This window comes from Macaca fascicularis, chromosome 11 (assembly GCF_037993035.2).
Source record: "Macaca fascicularis isolate 582-1 chromosome 11, T2T-MFA8v1.1".
NCBI classification, from domain to species: domain Eukaryota; kingdom Metazoa; phylum Chordata; class Mammalia; order Primates; family Cercopithecidae; genus Macaca; species Macaca fascicularis.
Genome location: NC_088385.1, coordinates 82,101,939 through 82,126,588, shown reverse-complemented (window position 1 = coordinate 82,126,588; position 24,650 = coordinate 82,101,939). Strand labels below are relative to the sequence as shown.

At 33.5% G+C, this 24,650-nt stretch overlaps 1 protein-coding gene across 7 annotated transcripts in view; it reads left to right on the top strand.

Moving 5' to 3' along the window:
• CAPS2 (calcyphosine 2) overlaps nt 1-24,306 on the top strand; it is a 60,947-nt gene extending 36,641 nt beyond the window's left edge. For 5 of the 7 annotated variants that reach the window (XM_065524581.2, XM_015431216.4, XM_015431225.4 and 2 more), the window contains 9 exons: nt 2-76; nt 941-1,036; nt 1,127-1,220; nt 6,404-6,522; nt 7,824-7,900; nt 9,783-9,937; nt 14,515-14,634; nt 17,235-17,331; nt 21,263-24,306. In XM_065524581.2, coding sequence (XP_065380653.1) covers nt 2-76; nt 941-1,036; nt 1,127-1,220; nt 6,404-6,522; nt 7,824-7,900; nt 9,783-9,937; nt 14,515-14,634; nt 17,235-17,331; nt 21,263-21,438 — 1,009 coding nt within the window. In that variant the 3' untranslated portion in view covers nt 21,439-24,306. The remainder of the gene's footprint in view (nt 1; nt 77-940; nt 1,037-1,126; nt 1,221-6,403; nt 6,523-7,823; nt 7,901-9,782; nt 9,938-14,514; nt 14,635-17,234; nt 17,332-21,262) is intronic. The other 2 variants (XM_074007441.1, XM_015431220.4) reach the window with 1 other exon arrangement.
• Nucleotides 24,307-24,650: the final 344 nt, after the last annotated feature.

Sequence of the window (24,650 nt, the reverse complement as noted above, 5' to 3'; positions counted from 1 at the left end):
GGATAAGAACTCATTCTACATTAACTGAAAATGTGCTTTCTCATAAATTACAATTTGATGGTAGGATCATGTCACGGTAATTGTGATTTTATTAAAATTTTTAATCCTATGATTACAAAAACATATTCTCTTTTGAATAGAAATAACAGTAATGAGATTAGATAGGTTCGTATCATTTAAAAATATGTGAATTTAGAATACACATTTTAACGTAATATCTAGTAATCTGTTATAAAAAATAAGAAATATGAATCTGTAGGAAAAACATTCTAATTAAAAGTTATCTTTGAAGCCAATTTAAATGTTTTTTAAAAAGTAACTTAGCAGTGAATTTTTAAAAGAGTTATATTACTACCAGAGTATTGTAAACTGAAAACTAATGTTTTATAAGCTGCTTTATTTAATTTTGTCTTAATGATTTAACAGATTATTGATAGATGCAGTGACAAGGAAAATAATTCTTAAATCTATTATTTCAGTCTTATAATCTTCCAGTAATACATAATTCTACTTGATGTTCTTTCTATATTACTAGTAAAATGTGTATTTTAAATTATCTTATTTGTTTAGTGATTTTAAAGCTTTCTATGACAATAAAAGATAATAAATTTGTATCTATGTGTGCCTTCTTGCAAGCTCAACACTTTTAAAGATAATTCACTTTATCTTAAAAGTCTATGTTGAATTAATAATTTACATTGTAAATATATCCACTTTTCATGTCAGTGTAATATTTTTATTTCTGCATTCAGATCTAACTTTTAGTGGACATTTCAGCAAGCTGTGTTTTTGTGTTTTCCCTACAGTTTCCCATAACCTTCACTCATTGCCACATACATAAGAGAGTTAGCTATCCCTCTTGAGATGCACACTTTTTTTAGTTAATTAATCTAAAAATTATTATATTTGAAGATATTTGATATCATTCTATTTTTTCCAGTAATGGACGTGATGCTTGCAGAGAGCTGATTGGGTTCTTTTTCACTCACGACCAATCCCTTACAATTTATGAATATCGACAATTTGGGAAAAATAGGTATGCCATAAAACATTGTTGGAACTCTGGAGATGATCACTTCTGAGAGAAGCTAAATAACTTTCCATTTTTTTCTCATTTACTTTCTAGAACAATTGTGCTTCCTTTTATTCAAAAAAGCATTTATAGTCATCAATGTGGACGAAGAAAAGGAAAACAATACCGACTTGGTGATTTTTATGTTGTAAGTTGTGTGTGTGTGTGCACACATTTAATACCAGATGGTGGATTTTGTGGAGTCCTCTGGAGGTAGAGGAACAGGGCTTCTAGTCTTCAATTTATTTCCTCTCCTCCGTCCTGAACAGGGTCATTTATGTGGGCTAATGGTTGATGTTTTCCCAGGAACTTCTGCTTCCTAGCCCCAAATCTCAAGTCTGAATACAAGCATAGCATTTATTTTCTGTAACACCCCCCTTCCCATTCCACAATGTGGCTTGTCTCCAGATGAAGTTGTATCTTCATACTTTGAAAGGTTCTTCAAAGCTGTGTCATTGGCTAAGTGGCTATCTCAATAGCACCAGGAGATATTCTTTACCTAAAGTAGGTTTATCCTCTGAGGATGGGCAGTTTCCTCTATGTGAAGGGGTATGGGCCTCTGGAGCTATCACTTTTCTGACAGATAGCCTATCTTCCTTGTGATTTTCCCACTTCAGGAAATTCCTGGCATTTGGTGTGTCACAAGGATTCCCTAGAATGGGTGGAGCATAGATAGTGTTACAGTTTGTGTAGTGCTCTTAAATTTTAAATCGTATTTACACTTTATATCATGATTAAAATACAGCACTATCCACAGTGATCATTCAGGTAATATATGTTTCTGTCCTAAGATCTGTAGATGGAGCAGTAAGTTAGACTCATTCCCTGCTTTTGTGGAGCTGACAGTCTAATTGGAGACACAGATAGATAGGAGGGCCAGATAGGAGGGGCAATGTGGGCCAGATAGGAGGGGTGACGGCCCAGTTTTGTGGAATCAAAGGAGGTTCCCTAGAGAAAGTGCCATCTACCCTTGACTAGGAGTTAGCAAGGCTGGGATAAGGGGATAGGTGAGGGTGGGGAAAAGCTTCCAGGTGGAGAAGACAGCTTGTGCTAAGAACAAAAAGGAAGAGAGCACATGACTTATTTGGAGAACTGGAAGTAGTTCAGTCTGATTGGAGGAGAGTTCAAGGTGGAGGCTGGCAAGAGATGAGTTAGAGCTTATTAAAAAGCAGCCTATGTTAAAGAGTTATCTAACATGTATTGGGGAGTCACTGGAAGAGAAGATGTGGATGGAGTAGGGGAAGGTGGCATGATCAGATTTGTGATTTTGAAAGATCTGTCTGGTTACAATGTGGGGAAGGAATTGAAGACTAGATACACAAGGGCAGGATGGCATTGAATTATATTAATCAAGGAGAGAGATTATGGCAACCTGAATAAGCAAGTGACTCTGGCTATGAAGCTAATTAGACAAATAAAAATTATTTGATAAGTAGAGCCAGTACAGTTTGGTACCCAGTTAAGGGAGAAGTATGGGTTGAGGAAAAATTTTACATCTTACACTTAAATACACTATACACTATACATATGGCACTGAAGCCTGCCTCTTGAGATCTAGAGAAAATCAGCTTCGACTCCCATTTCACAACCCGTAGAAGAATGTTTAATGCATATTCCAAGTTTAAAGTTTGAGTTTATGTCTCCAAAAATTTAGTGTAGTTTATGATTTATTCTCACTATCCTCATTCCGTATTTCTTTGAAGTAGATGTGGAACTCTGTTCTTTTTTATGATTTCCAAGAAAGAAAGAAAATAAAGAAAAAGAAAAGAAAGAAAGAAAAAAAAGAAAGAAAGAAAAAAGAAAGAAAGAAAGAAAGAGAGAGAGAAAGGAAAGAAATTCAGCCAACTATATGTAAACCACATATATGATGCTTTGTGTGTGTAGCAGACATTTTGAAGGGGATATCAAAAGAGGTTCACATTGTAGCATTGTAAGCAATTTACAATTTATTATTAGACATCCCTACTGTTAAAAATACATCCCTTGAATATTTCCCATGGTAAAAGCACTCTTCTCCATTTTTTTAACTCTTCCACCTCTTGTTTCTCCCCACCAATCTATTGTTTTATGCAGAAATATTCAACTCTATCCCTCTTTTTTTTTTTTTTTTTTTTTGATGGGAGTATTCTGTTTTGTTTTCCAGATATGGCTGTGGAACTTGTCTTTTCATGTCTATATGCCTCATTAAGTCTTTTTCTAAACGCTCCTTAAAAGAAATTTTGGTGCCAGTTTTTAAGATAAATACATGAATGTGCACATGTGCCCATAGATGCGCCTGCCTAAAGGTGTACCCACATAGGTATTCACTCATATGCACGCATATATGCACTGACGCAGGCTGTTCCCTTAGGCACACATGTAAGTATACACATATGCTTCTATGCATAACACTGTTACACAGATCACATATTCTTAATTGCTTAACATGATAATTATTTACAGGAGACTCTGAATCTTCTCATCCTCAGTCTTACCCTCACTCAACTAAAAAGTCAATCTAAACTGCTATGTTCTACTAAGTGTTCTGCCTAGATTATTATAATCTAAATCCAGGATAATATTTCACTTTATCACTCATAGTTCTCCATCTTCCAATCTGAATTGCAGATTCTTTGGCTCTTCCTTTATATATCTTCTTTTCTATCTCTGGTAGTTTTTTCTTTTTTTCTTTCAGGTTTTTGTTTTGTTTTGTTTTTCGTGCTGTCAGAAGATCACTCATTTCTCCAAAGCCTTCCTAATTTCTGGGTGTTATTCTATTGTGAAGATCTAAAAGATTAAAAACTGAAAGAGTCCAAATCTGAACATAGTATCCAATATAGCACTCCTACCCTTCTCTGTTCTTTTAATGGGCTTAATTTTTCTTCATAGTCCTGACCATATAGTATGTATGTATATTTTTATCTATTCATTATTTTCTCTGACATGATGCTATAACCCCTTGAAGGTAAGGACTTATCTATCATGACCCCTACCATATTCCTAGCAACTGGAAGAGTGACAAGTACTTAGTAGACACTGAATACATGTGTATTTAATGAATGGATTTAAATGTGATAAGTTGCAACTTGTGCAAGTGCCTTAACCGCTCTCAATCCTGAAGGGATATTTTTAATATCTCTATTTTTTGCATTAAAAATATGAAGACAAAGCAAACATCATATGTGTCCAGATTTTTCGTCAGTGAAGACTGGATGAAAGACTAAATAAGTGCAAAAGAGCGATGTTGGATATACACTAATTGCCATCATGCTGACAGCTATGGTGGTGCAGCATCTTGCTAGCCGGTTTCCCAAAAGGCTTTATTTGCCAAATGCTGGGAAGGTGAAATATTTGCCCAGCAGGAAAAACAAACAAACAAACAAACAAACAAAACCCCACAAAGCTTTAAATTTGAAGTATAGGTAAATTTTGCCAAGTTTTGTAGTCAAATATGTTTAAATTTTTAACTAAAAAATTGAGAATTCTTTTTTTAGTTTTCATCTTACCTTTAGTTGTTGTTGTTTTTCTTTCTAAATTGAGACACGGTCTCACTGTGTTATACAGGCTGGTCTTCACCTTCTCATAACTTGTCCACAGGCTGTTGTTTGTCCTTTGGTCCCATTCAGCAACCAAAGGGAATCATTTACAAAACACAATCTGGTCTTCCAGGCCCATTCATTTACAACCTCCCCCATTTCCCTCTCACCAATGAGGAGAATATTTAAGTATCAACCATCTGGCTTTTTGAGTTTTCTTTCTTTTTTTCTGTTTCTTTTTTTTTTTTTTTTTTTTGGTATGGCTCCTATGCTTATGCACATTAGTAAATTTGTTATGCTTTTCTCTTGTAGACTTGTCTTTTGTTACAGGGATGTGGGCAGTGAGCATTATGATGGGGAGGAAAGGGATCACCTCCTTCCTACCCCTAGACATACATGTTTTTGGTATAAACAATAACTAGTCCTCAAGTAAGAAGACTTTATGGTACCATTTGTCACACAGTTTATCCTAGATTGACCTGGTAATTAGAGTGACTATCTATAGTAGCTAATTGGCTTTATCCAGGGGAAGAAAAAAACAAACTTTTCATATCTTTGTGACAGGAGGTGGTTTTGCACTTAGAGCAAGGTGCCTAAGGAAGTTAGGCTCCCACCCTCTCACAGAAACTGGGAGATAGCAGTACTCTCTACCTTGATGTTTACACTCAAAGAGTGGCTCACGGGTCCTTGAGAAAGCCTTATCTAGGTCATAAAACTGACAACAGGCTTATCTAATTTTCAGAAGTATTTGTATACATTTCAAAGAGAGGAGAAAGTACTGACATTATAATTACAAATTCTGTAAAGTAAATGTGCTGAGAAAATGGAGGGAAAGGACGTCCTTCCCTTCTATGCAAAAGGCAGAATTAAGCCCCTATTTAAAATTTGTATTTGTTGGCCAGTTGGCCAGGTGCGGTGGCTCACGCCTGTAATCCCAGCACTTTGGGAGGCCCAGGTGAGCGGATCATGAGGTCAGGAGTTTGAGACCAGCCTGACCAACATGGTGAAACCCCGTCTCTGCTAAAAATACAAAAAAAAAATAAAAAAATAAAAAATAAATAAATAAATAAAATAAAAATCAGCTGGGCGTGGTGGCGGGTGCCTGTAATCTCAGCTACTCTGGAGGCTGAGGCAGGAGAATTGCTTGAACCCTGGAGTCGGAGGCTGCAGTGAGCAGAGATCGTGCCACTGCACTCCAGCCTGGGCGACAGTACAAGACTCCGTCTCAAAAAAAAAAAAAATTGTATTTGGTATTTGTCCTTGTACTGGTTATGTTTATTAGAGAAGCTTAGAAATTAAAATAATAATTTTATAAGTTTAGATTAAGATTTTTTGAGAGGAATTTTGTGGCTGAAGTTTTGATGTTCTCATTAGGTTGAAATTAGATTTTATAGTTAGGAAATGTCTGTCATCAAAAGTCCAGCTGAAAGAGTATGAGAGATCTTCACAGTTCTTCAATTTGTGGTATATCATTCTGTGGGCCAATAGCTCTATTTAGGGATGTCATAATTTCAATTAATTTATTTTTTCTTTTTTCCTTTCATTCTCATTAAAAAAACTGAGTTTATTATATTGCTGGCTTTTTTTATTCACATGGATTGTTAAATAGAAGACTGTTCTGAGATTGACAGAGATATTAGTTTCTTTATCTGTATAGTTTCTCCAAATACATATAAGCATTCTCCAAATATACTTTTTTTACCATTATTAAAGTATATCATGTCACATTAATCAAAATCAATTATTTTAAATTAATGTTAGTTGTATTTTATTTCTTATATACTTTCTAGCTTCATTCATCTGTTCATTTCTTTAGGGTGCAACTTTGACATTTTTGAGTTCTGATCATGCCAGCCTTCCAGAAAGCATCAAAGAAAACACATTTCTTAAACTCCGAATCACACATATTGATCAGATAGCTTTGGATTCTCTCAAGTAAGTTAAATATGCATTTGGCATTTTGAAGCAGGTGAAAACACTATTTTTAAATTATCTTAAAATGACATTCTACTGCAAGGTATTTATAACTTCGCTAAGGTTTATATTTTTAAAAAACAAGCACAGCTACGTGTGTCTATTTTATGTACTATCTCGTACTCAAATACACTTCATGTGTGGGAACAGTTATAATCAATCAAATATTTTAAAATATTCATTTTTATGTTAAAGATACCTTATTAATTTGCCTTTGCTATAACACTTTTATTTTACCAAATATTACCAAAAGGAATAAATTTTTTTAAAAAAGGGTATCAATACAATATTGTAACAATTTTTTTTCACATTGTTATTATGATGACTTTTTTAGTATCTAAAAAAGTCTTAGGGTCCCATATGCTTACAGTATTTATTGATTGATAAAATGCATAGTGAAAATTAGTTCTATACATCAAACATTGCTTTTAAAATGATTTTTTAAGTAACAGGAATATATACATGTGATTTTAAAAACATAATTCCCATGATTTTATATATGTATGTTAGAGGCTATATCCTACAAAGTGGCTGTAAGAAGTCTGTGTTCATCATTTACTATATTGCTAAAAATGAACGCATTTGAGGGGGCTTTTAAAAATAACATTTTTTCATCTTATGCTTTGCAAGGTAAAATTGCTTTTAAATTTAATAGTTTTAATTAAATATTTAAAACATTAAAATTGTTACAAAAATGAATGTTGACTAGGTGCAGTGGCTCACTCCTGTAATCCCAGCACTTTGGGAGGCCGAGGTGGGCAGATCACAAGGTCAAGAGTTCGAGACCAGCCTGGCCAATATGGTGAAACCCCATCTCTACTAAAAAATACAAAAATCAGCCAGGCATGGTGACAGGCGCCTGTAGTCCCAGCTACTCAGAAGGCTAAGGTGGGAGAATCTCTTGAACCTGGGAGGTGGAGGTTGCAGCGAGCCCAGATCGCGCCACTGCATTCCAGCCTGGGTGACAGAGCGAGACTCCGTCTCAAAAAACAAACAAACAAAACAAAACAAAGACCAAGAATGTTTACAAGTAGTCCTTATAAGATTTTAAGGATTTTAGCTCTCAATTTAATCTTCTTGGGCATCAAAGCAGAAGGCAGAGTTGGGACTTGATTAAATTCTAAGCGCTCTTCCAAGTGTGAGAGTTTCTTTGAGTCTGGAGCAGGGAAGAGCTTAGAGTTTTATACTCAAGATTATAAAATAGAATATATATATATGTATATATATAATATATTTCATCCCTGTGAACATGTCAATTGCAGAACTGCTTCTATGGACCAGGAGGATGATATAGTCATTCAAGAAACCAATGATAGGCTGGTCTTCAAGGCAATTCAAGGTATGTGTTATTACTATACTCTCAAGTACTTTGAATTTTTGATCCTTTTTTTTTTTTATAATCAGTAAAACAACATTTTTCCAGATACTTCTCAGTGGCACTTCATTTATATTTACCCTTTGCTTATTTAAAAAAGTATACATACATACTTTTATTGTTTAGGATTTCTAAACGTTTTAAGATTTTTCTTACTTTAATGGTCCTAACTAGTATTATATGAATTATAAAATTAAGTGTTTTAGAAATTACTAGATAATATGGGTTTTACTCATAAGCTGAATGAAATGTAAAAGTAATTTTTGTAATATAATACTTGTCTTATGTATTACATAATATCTTGAAGAAGTTTGTGATGTCCTAGCGTAAAAGAAAAAAAATGCGAGATTGGGAGCCAGATTCATGTTTGGACTCTGTTGTTCAAGACACACATGACTTTGGAGAAATCCCTTGCATCTCTTTCCTCATCTCTAAAACAGGGATGATAATACTTCTCTTATTAAATTTCCAGGGTTGTTGTGGGTGATAAATTAGATATATTTCAGTTTTGGATACTAAAACATTTTCCAAATTTTGGAGGATGCAGTATAGTAGACTCGATTAGACAGTAGACAGTTAGTCTGTTGGATCTCATAGTCTAAAATGGAGAAAGGTATTAAACAAGCAATCACAGAAGTTAACATGTAATTTATGAACCTCTTTTTTTTTTTTTTTTTTTTTTTTGAGAGAGAGCCTTGCTCCTTTGCCTGGGCTGGAGTGCAGTGGCACAATCACAGCTTACCTCAGATTCCTGGTTTCAAGTGACCCTCCTTGCCTCAGCTTCCTGAGTAGCCAGGACTACAGGTGCATGCCATCACACCCGGCTAAATTTTTTTTTTTTTTTTTTTTTTTTTTTCTGTTTTTGTAGAGACAGGGTCTTGCTATGCTCTCCAGGGTAGTCTGGAACTTCTGGGCTCAAGTGATCCTCCCATCTCAGCCTCACAAAGTGCTGGGATTATAGTCATGAGCCATCACACTTGACCTAATGTATGAATTTTCATGACTCCTGATTTATCTTTTAAAGATAAGGCGCTCACAGTGAGAAGGCAAGAAACAGATTTGAAAAGTTTTGTTTGGACTCTCAAATGTTCTTGATGCCAAAGTTTGTAAACAGTTTTCTCTATTATATCATAGTCAATACAGTATTTGTCACAATTGAACTTAGTGACATTTGTTTTTTTCTCTCATGTATTATATCTAATAACTGCTTTAGTAAAGTTACCAATCTATTCTTAAGTAAATATGGTACAAAGCGCAGTAAGTGAAATAACAGCTACAAAGAGAATGACAGGGATCTAAGCAAATAACCTCTTACGAAATATGTAAGTGTAGGATAGAATTCAAAAGCCTTGATGCTATTTTATATACAAGTTACAATTTGAAGATTTCAAACTATTTTTAAAATGTTGAACTGATAATTTGTGAATTACTTGACTGTCATCAATTTTGCAATTCAGTTGATAAAAACTAAGAAAAGGAAAACAGATTAAAGATATGGGGGTGGTTAAAGAGGTTGTCTACGCAACAAAATCTAAGATTTTATTTGTAATATTTAGGTTATTCTCTTGGTGATAAAGTGAAACTGTATTTTTCTGTTTTAAAAATATAACACTTCCACCACACAGTGGTGCTATTGTTCTGGCATATTTACATGTGATTTTATAGCTAATCCTCTTGATTAAAAACATCCTATTTTCCAAAGTCTTTTGTCTTACATTTGATTTGTTTGAATATTCACAAATTCCTGATTTTACTTACATCAACTTTAATTTTCTTATGAAAGATAACTGCGGCTTTATACATTTATGCATAGGAACAATTTGTTTTCATTTCTCTTGTTGAACAGATGTGCTAAAAGAAAAACTACATAAAAGAGGTGTTCGTATTTTGACTGGATTGGGAAAATACTTTCAACAGTTGGACAAGGAAGGAAATGGACTTTTAGATAAGGCAGATTTTAAGCAAGCTCTAAAAGTGTTTCACTTAGAAGTGTCTGAAAAGGTATGTGCCACAGAAAATTCTCTGCAGCAGATAATATGTTATTCTTAGGTGGCATTATTCACTGTTCTACTGAAATTTTAGTTTTCATTTATTTTCTCCTTCTCTATGCCCTGTTATCAGTGTTAAGCTATCAGGTGACAAGCCCTGTTGGTTTTTAAAGTTTAAATATTGTTCCATTCTATATTTATAAAGAGCTTAATAACCAGGCATTGTGCTAAGCTCTGAGATAATACTCTGTACTCTTGAGATCACCGTAATTGAAGGAAAATGAACATAAAACAAAATATGTATTCGATGGAGAATGTTTTTGGAACACATGGGATAGATACCTGATTCCAAGACAGGTTCTAGGGAAGGAGAGCAAAGATCATGGAAGGATGCCTGGAGGAGGACATCTAAGCTGAGTTTTGAAGGTTGAGGAAGAGTTAACCAGACAAGGGCGAAAGAGGAGTGTGAATCAGACAATGTGTATTTTATGAAAAGGAGACACATATGTGAAAGCTTGGAGGGGAAGGGAGTGTGGCCTGTTTCTGACACTGCAAATGATTAATAACCTTCACACATACGGTTCCCTCCACTGTGAATAATCTACTAGATCTTAGCTTGCTGGGTTTTCTTAGCATTCAGGCCACAGCTTTCTCTGTCAAGAGCATTACCCTGACACTTCTGTCTAAAGGAGCACTCCCATTTGATCTTTGGTCCTTTCGATACCAATTTCTCGTTTTATTATCATTTTTTTTTTCATGCCACGTTGTAAGTATTTTCTGGCTCTGCCTGTAAGTAAATCATTAAGTCTCATCAGGGTGGGACCAGAGTGTTTTTGTGTTCCTGCTCTTTTTCTAACATCTGAAATAGAACCCAGCATATGGAAAGTTAAGCAGATAATGCGTTAGTTTGAATGGATAAATTTATGGAAGGAAGGAAAAGAGAAGAATGGAGAGAAACGTCTGGTACATTAAAGTCTTGCACATCATACTAAGAAGAATGGGTTTTATTCTAAAAGCATATGAATCACATTTGTTTCAAGGATTTCAGATAAAGGATCTCTTGCACTGTTCTCTTTTGCTTCAAAAGATCTTGTCACAAGATGTGTATTTTGTAGAAAGAACACTGAAAATTGAACTTAGGACACTTAGGTTCAAGTTCTGGCTTTACTATTTGAACTGTATGATCTTGGACCAGTCTTTTAACTTTTTTGAATGGGGGGCTCTGCCTGAGCAATCCAGAGGTAATTGTTATTGTTAGAGTTGCTTGGAAGCTCAAATGAGAAAATTACATGGGAATCTGCCATATCAGCTGTACAATTCTGTGCTAATATCATGTTGCCTAACATTGTTCTGACATACCCATCTTTTTGGTTTTTATGATGTTTAATCTTTTGCCCACCTAGTGATACATACTAGGGATAATCTAACTTCCTCTCTTCCTTTTGTAGATTAAAACAACAACAACAACAACAACAATAATAAAGCAGCAATAGGAAATTAGAAAACCTTGTCTTTGCTTACAATCACATGAGTGAGAATGGAAAAATCACACAAACTATGTTTCCTCTGCTTTCACACAGCAATAATCAACACAGAATACTTCTGCAACCAAATGCATGTGGGGGTTCCACCCATACTAAGCAGTTGAAACCCAGTGGACAGCCTCTAATTCAATTCAATTCTGACATTATCTACCTAGAGATAGACTCAGATCCCACAGGGTGAGATCTCAGTTCTACAAGACAACCCCTGCCCCCAACACACTCTGCATAGGGCACTAGTCACAGGTTTGGGTCCCTGGAACTTGTGGTCAACTAATTTCAAGTTTGGGGTTTCCACGACCCGCTCCTTGGGTTCAATTAATTTGCTGGAGCAGCTCACAAAACTCAGGAAAACTTATATTTACCTGTTTATTCTCATGGATATTACAAAGGATACAGATGAAGAGATGAATAGGGCAAGGTATGGGGGAAGGAGTGCAGAGCTTTCATACCCTCCCTGGGTGCCACCCTCCAGGAACCTCCACAACCTTAGCTACCCAGAAACTCCCTGAACCCTGTCCTCTTGACTTTTCTATGGAGACTACATTGGATAGACATGACTGATACATGGACAACTGTGTAGAAATGTGATTGGACAAAAGTGTATGACCTAATACTGATAGACTGAAGAAGGAAACCCAGTAAGGAATGCCTGTTCAGACTCTTCTTGGCCTCTGTGCAGCATTCCTTCCTCCATGGTGGGGGCAGGACCCCTTCTGAAATGGGGGTCTTATGGCCTACAATTAGACAAGGTAGGTCAGAGAATTTTTTATGGACAGCTCCAACACAGAAAGGCAGGAGATGATTCCTGCCTTGAAGAGGGAAAAGAGCAGGTGAAAGAAGGGCAGGAGAAGGTCAGAGAGGGAGAGAGAGAGATTCCATTTTCTGAGGCCTAAAGTGCCCTAATATTATAATAAAAGATTGTAACAAGAACAAGGAAGGGCAATGGGAATTATAAACTGGGCCTATGGATGAAATCATATATATATAATATATATGTATATATATGTGTGTGTGTGCGCTTGCGTGTGTGTGTATATGCTTGTGTGTGTATGTGTTTATAAAATCACAAGTAATTAATAGCTGATGTAGGACTAGAACCTAGTTAATATGTTCCCGTCTAGTACTTTTTCTGTATCATAACAATACTTCCCTTTTTGATTAATTTGCTAAATTGTTATGATTAGGTCTAGGAACAAAAACTATAGTAATTATATAAGACTTCTAACATAGAGGGAACATATTATGAAAATATGAGCACGCGTTCTCCTTTTCTCATATATTTTAATAATATTTTATATTTTTTCTGTAATATCACTGTAAACTGCTCATGCAATGATAAGCACATACAAACAGCTTGAGAAGAAGAACTTAGGAATCACTAACCTAGGTCTAATTTTGAAACTAGAGAATGTTTGTGGGAAGGCATAGTCAGCCATTCTCCCTGATTTGAGATTTAAAAAAATTGACATGTACCCTAAAAAGCCTAATTTATATAGAGAAACTATCAGTGATTTCCTTCAGCTTTTTTTAATGTAATTATTTTCCATTGTGTACCATATCTTTGAAAGAAAAAGTATATAGATGTATATCTCTTAAGTATATATAAATATAAATATGTATTTCTTGTTGACGATTATGTTAAATTACTCAAATCTTGAAAATTACTTCTTTTAAACTTTAAAAAGTATCTTTCAATTCTAGTAATCCATGAATTGGATGAGCAAATTGGTCTTCTCCTGTGCATATTACTCATGATTTTAAAGGTCAAGCTCATCTTCAGTTTAAATGCACAGACGCTTAAAGTCTGCATAATGTGCAGTACATTATGATAGACAAAGATGTATGGGGTTGTTGAGAACTGAGGGAAGGCAGGCATCTTTAGATTGTTTTTCTAGTTGAAGTTTTCTTTGAAAACAAAAGCAGGGAGTGGAAAATGATATTTTTTGAGTACCTATTATTTGCTAAGCACCTTGTTAGGTATTTTATCTACATTCACATTTAAAGGTAACAACTTGATTAAAACATTGAAAAAATATATTTACTTGAGTTTGAGAAAATGATGCTGTAATTTCTTTGTTGTCGAGGAAAACTGTGTTAGAACTTTCTATTAAATAGTGCATTTGCTGAAGAAGTAAATGGTAATGTAATGGTAAAGTGAATAAACTGGCATAAGGGACTTATTAAAAATTATACCTTTCAGTGTAAATTATAGAATGATATTAGAGTCATTCAAATCTATATTTTCAAGCATGAAGACTAGCAGAAATATAATTACTGGTTATAATGCCATTGGAAGCACTCCAGGACCGAATGTGACTTTTGAATTAACACAGATATAATACATTAAAAGTATTTAAATGTTTAAAATTGAGTAAATGGTAACCACACATACACAGACACACACAGATATCTATATATCTCTATGTAGATAGATGTATAGATATAGAAATAAAGTTGAAAAGATAAATTTGTTTCCAGAGCATGGGGAGGGGGGTTGGTATACAAGGAAAATAGAAAATTGGTCAAAAGTACAAGTTTTCATTACACAGTGGATTAAGTTCTGGGTGATCTATTGCACAGCATGGTAACTATAGTTTATAATAATGTATACTTCAAAATACCTAAAAGGGAGGATTTTAAATGTTCTCATCACAAAGAAATGATAAATATTTAAGATGGTAGATATGACTGTATTATTCTACAATATACACATGTATTGAAATACATGTATTGAAATATCATATTGTACCCTATAACTATATACAATTATTATTTGTCCATCAAAAATAAAACTTAAAAAAGATAAATTTGTGAGCTATTGCCACTCCTAAATGGCTCCTATCTTTACAGAACTGTTTACCATAGGTTCCTGTAAATCACTTTTTTAGTGGCTTTGATTGGACTTTTTTTGTAACTTCCTCAATTTTCTTATTAAATGAGTTATCGTATTTAGGACTACAGAAGATGTAACAAAATACAACTAAGATGATTTTGTTGTGACAATATATAACTTAAAATTGCAACACTTATCTCTGATTATTTCTAGGATTTTGAGTCTGCATGGCTAATTCTGGATGACAATGGCAATGGTAAGGTTGATTACGGAGAATTCAAACGTGGTATTATTGGTGAAATGAATGAATATAGGAAATCATATGTTCGAAAGGTAACTTTGTTAAGTAATCTTTCAAATTGTTATTTTTAATAGATTGTTAGGTTGAGTATTTTAAAAGTTTAATGAATTACCATTTAAAATGTTTTAAATCTATTTACTTGTAACATATGTTGGGTTTAGTAAAACAGAAAACAAGTCCATATGCATACAAATCGACCCAGAATGAAGCAAAATAACTTGTGTATATATTTTAGAGAAATACTATGAGGGGAAAATAAAATTTGAAATCAAATTTTGGTTAACAAATTACTAGCTCCATAAGTTGTTGCCTCCATAAATTACTAGCTATGTGAATATATGTATTATAAAATATTCCTAAGCCTCAGTTTCCTTTCTCATAGAATTGGTGTAAAGATTGAATAAGATAATGCATATACAATTCTTAGCATTGTGGCTGTTCCAGTGTCAATACTCCAGACATTTTGTTTTAGGATGATGACTAAAAAATGTTTCTCTGGTGTTTAGAATATGCATGATAAATATTAACTTGCAAATTAAAATAATCATGTTAAATTGGAATTAAAAACAGGAGTACTGACTTTAATAGGAAGCTACGTATTACTTGAGTTTTGGTAGCCATTTTTTGGATCATACTTTTGAGCAATGTAGTTAGCTTTTTTTTCTTTTGTATATGTACTTAATATTGAAACAAAGCTATTCTATATAATGTAAATAATTATATAAATCTCAAATACAGAAATTAGTCTCTACTGGGCAAGAGACACAGTAAAAACCTTAAATTAGACAAATTCACCACATAATATTTATAAATGTGTACTTATTCATGCTTTCCATGTCCTTCCTGGTGATAGGTTTGAGAATCTGGAATCAAAATTGGAGACTTGTGTCTTTCATAAATCTTGGTAATGGGAACAGAGGGCAAGAGAAGTGTTATGCAGTTCTGTATTAGTTTGCTTGGGCTACCATAACAAAATACTACAGACTAGGTGACTGAAATAACAGAAATTTATTGTCTTATAGCTCTGGAGGTTAGAAGTTCCCAAACAAGGTGTCAGCAGGTTTGGTTTCTTCTGAGGCCTCTCTCCTTGGCTTGCAGATGGCTGCCTGTTCTCTGTGTCCTCACATGGTCTTCCCTTTGTCTGTGTTGCATCCTACTGTCTTTTATTTATTTATTTTTTGAGATGAGTCTTGCTCTGTTGCCCAGGCTGGAGGGCAGTGGTGTGATCTTGGTTCACTGCAACCTCCCTCTTCTGGGTCCAAGCGATTCTCCTGTCTCAGCCTCCCAAGTAGCTGGGATTACAGGCATGTGCCACCATCTTGGCTACTTTTTGTATTTTTAGTAGAGACAGGGTTTCACCATGTTGGCCAAGCTGGTCTTGAACTCCTGATCTCAGGTGATCCACCCACGTCAGCCTCCCAAAGTGCTGGGATTACATGCGTGAGCCACCGTGCCTGGCCCTACTGCCTTCTTATGAGGAGACACCAGTCATATTGGATAAGGGGCCACCCTAATGATTTCATTTTAACTTAATTATCCCTTCAAAGGCCCTACCTCCAAATACAGTCATATTCTGAGCTACTGGGATTAGGTTCAACATATGAATTTTGGAGGAACACAAGTCAGTCTACAATAGCTTCCATATTTCTATGAATGCAATATTGTGAATAACCAGACTTGATTCTAGTTTTGACCCCACTGCAAATGTAGAATGTTGCTTTGGGTAGCTTGTGTCTTTCTAAATAGTGAATACTCTTCCAATGAAATATTTCCTGATATCTTATGATACTCAGAGCTACACTGAATTAGAGGAACAATAACACAACTACATTTTAAAAAGTGTATTAAATTTCAAGAAATAGAGTAACATAACTCATTTAAAAAGTATTTCACTTTTTCATTGATTTTAGGGAGGAAATATTTGCAAATTCACTTCTTGAGTTAAAATATTCATCTTGGCAATCTCTTTTGGCTATTTATACGAATCCTAGAGCTGGAAGTTACCTGAGAGGTCTTTTACCCATCTCTTCAGTTTTCAGGGGAGAGAGGTCATGGAAATAGAGGTCAGGTTACTTTCTCAAGGTCAGGATGCTAGAAAGTGGTAGAGCTTTCTAATTGAGTACAGATTTCCTAATATCTTTCTTCACTATCTTTTTCTCCTGTATTTATAACGGTTCTTTCATATATCAGTATAGTACTTTTAAAATGCCATGTTTATAGCTCAGAAATAACCTACTATAAAATAGAAAATTAGATTCCTATGTCTAATAATTTTACTTAAAAAATAACATTTGTCAGGCTGGCCATGGTGGCTCGCGCCTGTAATCCCAGCACTTTGGGAGGCCAAGGTGGATGGATCACCTGAGGTTAGGAATTTGAGATCAGCCTGACTAACATGGCGAAACCCCATCTCTATTAAAATACCAAAAATAGCTGAGCCTGGTGGCAGGCGCCTGTAGTCCCAGCTACTCACTTGGTAGGTTGAAGGAGGAGAATTGCTTGAACCTGGGAGGAGGAGATTGCACTGAGCTGAGATCACATCTTGCACTCCAGCCTGGGTGACAGAGCGAGACTCTGTCTCAAAACAACACAACCAACTAACAAACTAATAATAATAACATTTGTCTATTAGGCCTTTATGAAACTGGATTTCAACAAAACTGGCAGTGTGCCTATTACAAACATAAGAAAATGTTACTGTGCAAAGAAGCATTCTCAAGTAATTTCAGGTAATTATTCAGAGTTAAAATGCATTGGACTTTGAAAATATTACTTAAAGATAATATCTTTATATTAATTTAAACCTTAGATTGAGGCATTGGGGGGGGGAAATAAACTATTTTTTTGAACCAGAAACTTAAGAACTATTTGCCTTTCTTCATTTAATAGTTCTTAGGTCTATTGCCTGTACTCGTTTGTTTGTTTGATATTTATTATCAATATAGAACTCATTTCCTATTTAGGAGATAGTAAGGGATTTAAGTTAAAAAGAATGAAATAGCTTTAGAAAATAGATAAATACATATGCAGGTTCTCAGAGTTATTTCTACTATATCTTCTTATATAGTTATCCATACTTAAGGATTTAAGCGAAATGAAGGAGTGTCTTTCTCTAGGGATGGAGCTATGCATAGAATGAACGTACATATATCTATCAAAATTCGAGGATATTGTAAATTCCATAAAGTAACTCTAGAGATTCATATCCTACTGTATTTTTTCTAACTTTTTTACATAATTGTTTTATCAGTACATCCTTTTTATAAAGAAAGCATTTGACCACAACTCTCCTCTTTACATTTCCTTCCATAGAAGTCAAAATTATCATTTAGCATATATATTCCAGCTAATACATTATGAATTTTACTTATTCTATGAATTTTCATGGCTATGTGCATACTGTAAATATTTAATACTTTTTGAAGTTTTTTTGACATGAAAGGTACACTGAAGAGAATGTTATATAATTTGCTTTTTACACTCACCAGTATGTTTTGGAGTTCTTTATATATTAATCTACATTGAGCCTCGTTATTTTTTATCTTGCAGTATATTATTCTTTTTATAAGTCAATATACTATCATTTACCTAGCCATTGTTTTATTGTTAGATTTTAAGTTCTAATTATTGATCAACAACTAATGAAGCAATAAATGCACTTATTTGTGACTCTTCAGGCCTGTTTTCTACTGCTTCCCTGGAGTGATATTAATACCTAGAATTACTGGGATGTCTGCATTTAAAATTTTAAGTGATACTTCCAAATGACATTGTAAAATGACTATACTAGATTATATAGCCATTTGTTGAAGAGTTCTTTTCCTCCACAACTTTGCCAAAAACTTTCACTTTGCCAATCTGATAGGTTAAAAAAAAAAAACATTTTACTTGGAGTTCCTTCATTACTAGGGAGGTTAAACATATATTTGTACATTTATTGATTGTCCATCTTTAAGGAATATTTATTGACCATATTTTATAATAATTTCTTTTCAACTTATAACTTTAATTCTGTACTGCTAAATACTATAGAATACTATTATTTTTAGAATTTTATTCCTTACTATTAAAAGAGAAACACTGTAATTACTTTGGTTTCTTATCATCATTAACTCTTATATATGGTTAATTTGTCACTTTTAATTATGAAATGAAAAACGTGAGATTTGGTTATGAAGATTAAAGCTAATCATCACTGGATTCCAAATTTCTAATTACCTATTTCTGGTCGAAATAGTTTAATTTGCTTATTCATGACATTAAATAAATTACAGCTACTCTAAGAGAATTTCTAGTGTATATTTAATTGGTGCTAGTGTATTTTTTTCCTTTAAACACATGTCATTGTCTGTTTCTTTCTCTTAGTCATACTAAATATAAGAACGAAATAGTTTAACACCATGTATTTTTTCTCTTTCTCTTTTCTCATCTAATAATATTAATTAGGTTGCTAAAATAGCTTCAGGTTTATTACGTTTCATGGAATTTTTGATGAGGGTTTTATTTTTGTTGTTGGGAAAGCCTTTCTTGGTTTCAGAAATTCCATAATTTGTCTTTGCGTTCACATTAAGAATGACAATAGGTAAGCTAAATATTCCTAAATAGAAGAAAACTTGTCACTGTATTTCAAAGAAGAAAAAAAGTACCCCATTATTATTTATTATTGCAAATTATAATCTATTCATATGCCCACCTCTGGGATATAGTTTGTTCAGAATTTACAATTAATTTCAAGGTAAGGCTCTTATACCACATACAATTTAATTTTAACTATAGAAAATATTCCTTCTTAAATTTGCTTAAGTAATATATTAGAAAAAAGTATTTTAAGGTTTAATATAAATGGGATATCCCAAATATATTTCTATGTAATAGTTTTAGAAATATAACATTTGTTGCTGTAAATATTTTCTAGTCTCCGAGAGGACTGAAAAAAATTCAGTTATAGATGATAGGAGGTAGGTATTTCCTGGGTGAGGGATATAAAGGAGGTATGAAATTCTTCACTATTTGAAATATAAATCAGAGTGAAAAATGTTTCCTCAGATAAAAATTGTGTTAAAACTCCTCTGTTCAAAAGTATGGATGGTAAACAAAGAGGGAAATTTCTCCAAAATTTGTTTTTATATAGATGGGATCTTGATTAGTTTTTAACCTTGACTAACATTCAATTAAAACTTCATTTTATTATTTTATATTACCATCTCTATGTAGCATCATTATTCAGTCTTTCTACATTCAACTTGTATTTTATAGAATAATCACTTTTTCTCTATTTCTTGTATATGTTTTTAAAAGAAAGCAAACTTCTTAATATTCAAAGCAGATTTCATTCCTTTAGTTTGGAAGACACTTTGCAATGCATTATTGTCTATGTCCATTAAAGAACCTCTGGTTTGAGGGAAAAAAATTAACTCTCACCTTAATTTTGTCCACCCCATTAGACAAACGGTTTGAGTGGTATTCCCATCTAAGCCTGTTATTTAAAACATAACCTGACTTTAAAACGTTTTAGATTCCAAGTCTTTGCTATTGTGAATAGTGCTGCAATAAACATATGTGTGCATATGTGTCTTTATAGCAGCATGATTTATAATCCTTTGGGTATATACCCAGTAATGAGATAGCTGGGTCAAATGGTATTTCTAGTTCTAGATCCTTGAGGAATCACCACACTGTGTTCCACAATGGTTGAACTAGTTTACAGTCCCACCAACAGTGTAAAAGCGTTCCTATTTCTCCACATCCTCTCCAGCACCTGTTGTCTCCTGACTTTTTAATTCTCATTGTGGTTTTGATTTGTATTTCTCTGATGGTGAGTGATGAACCCAAATGTCCATCAGTGACAGACTGGATTAAGAAAATGTGGCACATATACACCATGGAATACTATGCAGCCGTAAAAAAGGATGAGTCCGTGTCCTTTGTAGGGACATGGATGCAGCTGGAAACCATCATTCTCAGCAAACTATCGCAAGAACAGAAAACCAAACACCACATGTTCTCACTCATAGGTGGGAATTGAACAATGAGATCACTTGGACACAGGAAGGGGAACATCACACACCTGGGCCTATTGTGGGGAGGGAGGAGGGGGGAGAAGGGAAGGAAAGCATTAGGAAATATACCTAATTTAAATGACAAGTTAATGGGTGCTGCACACCAACATGGCACATGTATACATATGTAACAAACCTGCACGTTGTGCACATGTACCCTAGAACTTAAAGTATAATAAAAAACAACAACAACAAAAAAAACGTTTTAGAGGGTCACATAGAAGTTTTTTGACCCCTTTTCTGCTATTGTATATGGGCCTCTGTTTATTCTCTTTTCAGTGTTATCTGACCAGTCACTATAGCTTCCTTTCATCTTTCAATTCCTCTGTTCTTTTTAAAATTTTATGATAAAAAAAAATTGTGTTCTATGCTAGGATCCTGGAGATAGATCAGTGCAGGAGAGCAGGGGGCAGGGAAGGAGTGGCAAATTGAATGAGATGAAATAATTCCAGTTCATGTGTAAATAAATTGGCTGGTAGTTTGACAAAAGATTTCAAATTGTTGCATGTATTTCATAAGATGATTAAGTATTCCTTTATCATCATCAGTCATTTCACTGAACTTTTTAGGAAACTGTTTCATACTCAGTACTATTTTACAGGCCATTCAACAGAGGAAGAAATTAAATCATCCTTTCTAGAAACGTTAAAAGTTGCCTGCAGCAAGTCTGATGAAGTTTCATATGGTGAATTTGAAGATTACTATGAAGGTTTAAGTATAGAAATAATAGATGATGAAGATTTTGTTACCATCTTGCGTACTCCATGGGGGATTTAGTCTTTAATAATAACATATGTCATCAGCACTAAGCATTTTATTGGAGAGATGATTTCAGTGTAAAGGATGATCAAACACTGGAATATATTTTCCTAGGACTTCCTTTATTCTGTTTTTTTTTTTTTCGTTGAGTCTGGAAAGAACTATCCAGAAGGATAGATGTAGGGGCATGTGAGTGTTTGTGCATGTATATGCCTGCTCACATGTTCATACATTTGTAAAGGTGTCTTTTTGGTTTATTACTTATCTTGCATATATTTTAGAGGTCATTTTTTATTAACTTCAATAGAAAAGTTATGTCTGCATCAAACAATATGGCAGCATGTATTTATTAACCAAGTTTCCTGTCCTTTCACATTGTTTTTAGCTATCTCTTCCTCAGAATATATTTGCCACCATTGTCAATTTGATAAATTAGAATTGGGCCTAAAGCCAGTGAAATAATTCAACATGTTTTTAACATATGAATATATTAAAGGATATGCAAGAGAAATGTTTCAAGCAGTGTGATTATAGATGTTTTCTGTATATAGAATATTTAGAATGATGGAGGTTTACCCCTATGATGCTCATTTAAATACTGACTTGTCTTGTAAATCTTTGTCTTCTAAATTATGTACTGTTGTTGGTTAAATAGAGCACAATGTAGTTTTTCTAATGACCAGTTGTATTTGTTCTTTTATTCTGTTTTAAAACAGCATCCTTTTTACCAGCATACAATTGTTATTTAGCTAGAAACAATAGAATATGAATGGGAAATGTTCTTTATTAAGATCAATACATTATCTTTTTAAACAAAGATCCTAAAAGTGTATTGTTGCAAATATGAATCTAAGGAATAGTTCAGTAATTATTGCCTAAAATGTGAAAGCATATTTTGTATCCTAAAATGAATGCATCATATTCTAAACATCTCTTTTTGTATAACAAACAATTGAAACATTTCCTTCTAAATATATGTTATTTAATAGTTACATGTATTGTAGTCATTCTTTCTAAATTCTTTGCTAGTCATTTCTTCCTGGGAATGCAGAGAAAAGAGACAACTTTATGAGTTGTTTCCAACTTCATAATTTTAAATTTTCTATGTTAATGTAACATAAATTAGAAAAAATAAGTGATTCAAAAATGAAAATATTTACTTTGTAGAATATGACTTTAGACATCACTGTATCCATCTGTACTTGGCAGCAACATGAGAAGTGTGATACATGTGTACCCAACAAATTCAAAGTTGCGCTTTTCAAGATTTGAGGAAGTACTAAAACTTAGTACTAAGATATGAGAGGGAAAATATGTGTAAACCTCTTAGTGCTATTTTCACTGGCTAAATTCTTTATTTCTTGACTTTTTAAAAAATTTGGTTATTAAAATTAAAACAATATGCTAGAAGACATTTTGGCAGAAATAAGTCTATAACACTATTTTTGTCACATATCTTTTTCTTGGAAAAATTTATCCAACTATAGAAATCTTAAACCATACAAATTGTTCTTGTTAAAAATGACTAATACTGGAGGTGCTCAATATGCATATAGTGCGTTTTTCATTGATAATTTTTATTTAGTTCTTAAGAAACCTATTCTTAATGTTGGCATGTCATATTTTTCTGTTTCTATAATCAGAAACTGTGTAGTCTGTTATACCGTAAAAAAAATGGGAAGCTACTTTTGGAATGTAACATGTTAACATGACAGCATACTCCTAATAGTCATCTTAATCTTCCTAATATAAGCATTCACATGTGGTTATTTGTAGGAAATATCTCTACTTATGAGATTTTTTTGGTGTATTTTGTTAGAATTGGTGACACAGTAAATCATTCTGCTTTTGGATTTGCCTCACTGCCTGCATTCTTCTTTGATTTTGGTATAGTAAAACCTGTTATTTAGTATTAAACTTAATAAAAGAGCATTTAAGAGAAGTGACATTTCAAACATCCACAACACAACTGACTTTTGAAATCCTATGCTTAATAGTCTTTGTAATTCTAAAAGACCTTTTGAAAACTTTAAAATATTACATTATATGTTGTAATGTTTTTACATGAATTTTATAGTTATGTATATTTTATAGATCTCTATATCTTTGTAAGTTACTTGCTTGTATGCTATATAATTGCTTTCTCAGTTAACCATACTGTTTATGGAATTGTATATATTGATTTTTCTATTTTTACATTTTAAAAATAAAAGTTTAGGGAATTTTAAGGAAAAACTCACATTTTATTAAAAAGACAAGGGATATTATATAGGAATTTTAAGCTAACTTTTAATGGAAAGGACATACATATTTGAATGATGGAGCAATTATAGTATAGTTAAAAATGTATGTCCCTGTTTTAAATTTTATAGTATATAAATATATGTGCTAATGAACCAGTGACTCTGCAAAGAGGAAGTCACTTAGAGTAATTCATGATTTTGATACAGCTATAGATCATATCTTATTTTACATATTACTTTTGACTTCCTGTTTAAGTTGTTATCAGGAGAGAATTGTGTACATTAGGCTATGTTTACTGCAGATTATGTAACATGCTTTTATCAGATTATGGTTTGTAGTGCTTGCAGATATAAAACATGTACCTTGATAAGCTGTAATCACTACCAGGTTGACCAGCAAGGACAAACATGAAATGCTTACAAAAAAGAAAGTACTTTAAAAAAAGAAATAGAAGGTAATGAGCATATATAAAACAAGCCAAGCAAGAGAAGAGCAAAGAGAATCTGCAGAGTAGACATGGATGTATTAGTTTCTGATCATGAGAAGAAGCTCTTGTCATATCCTTCCATTTTTATTTTAAAGTTCTATAAACTACTGAGGAAAATTGATTTCTTGGATGTACTTAATAAAGAATAAATGCTTCATATTGGAGCCACTGTGCACTTAATCATTATTTATTCTGCCAGTCAGTCATTTGTACAGGGTGAGTGGCACTACCCTTGCTGTAGGCCAAGGCTCTGAGATATTCTAGATTTTTCTCACACTCTCTATTATCCACTCAGTCTCAGGTGTATTGGTTCTTGAATTTATCCATTGGTTCTTTAAATTTCTCTCGTTCACTGTTTTCAATGCTTATGCCTTAGTTCAAACTCTTACCACTTGTCATGTGTACTCCCCCCTCATCAACTCTGCCTCCTTCCCAATGCTGTTTCAACCCATTGATGTTGGAATGCCCTTTTGCAATATACATTACTTCCTGAATAAAA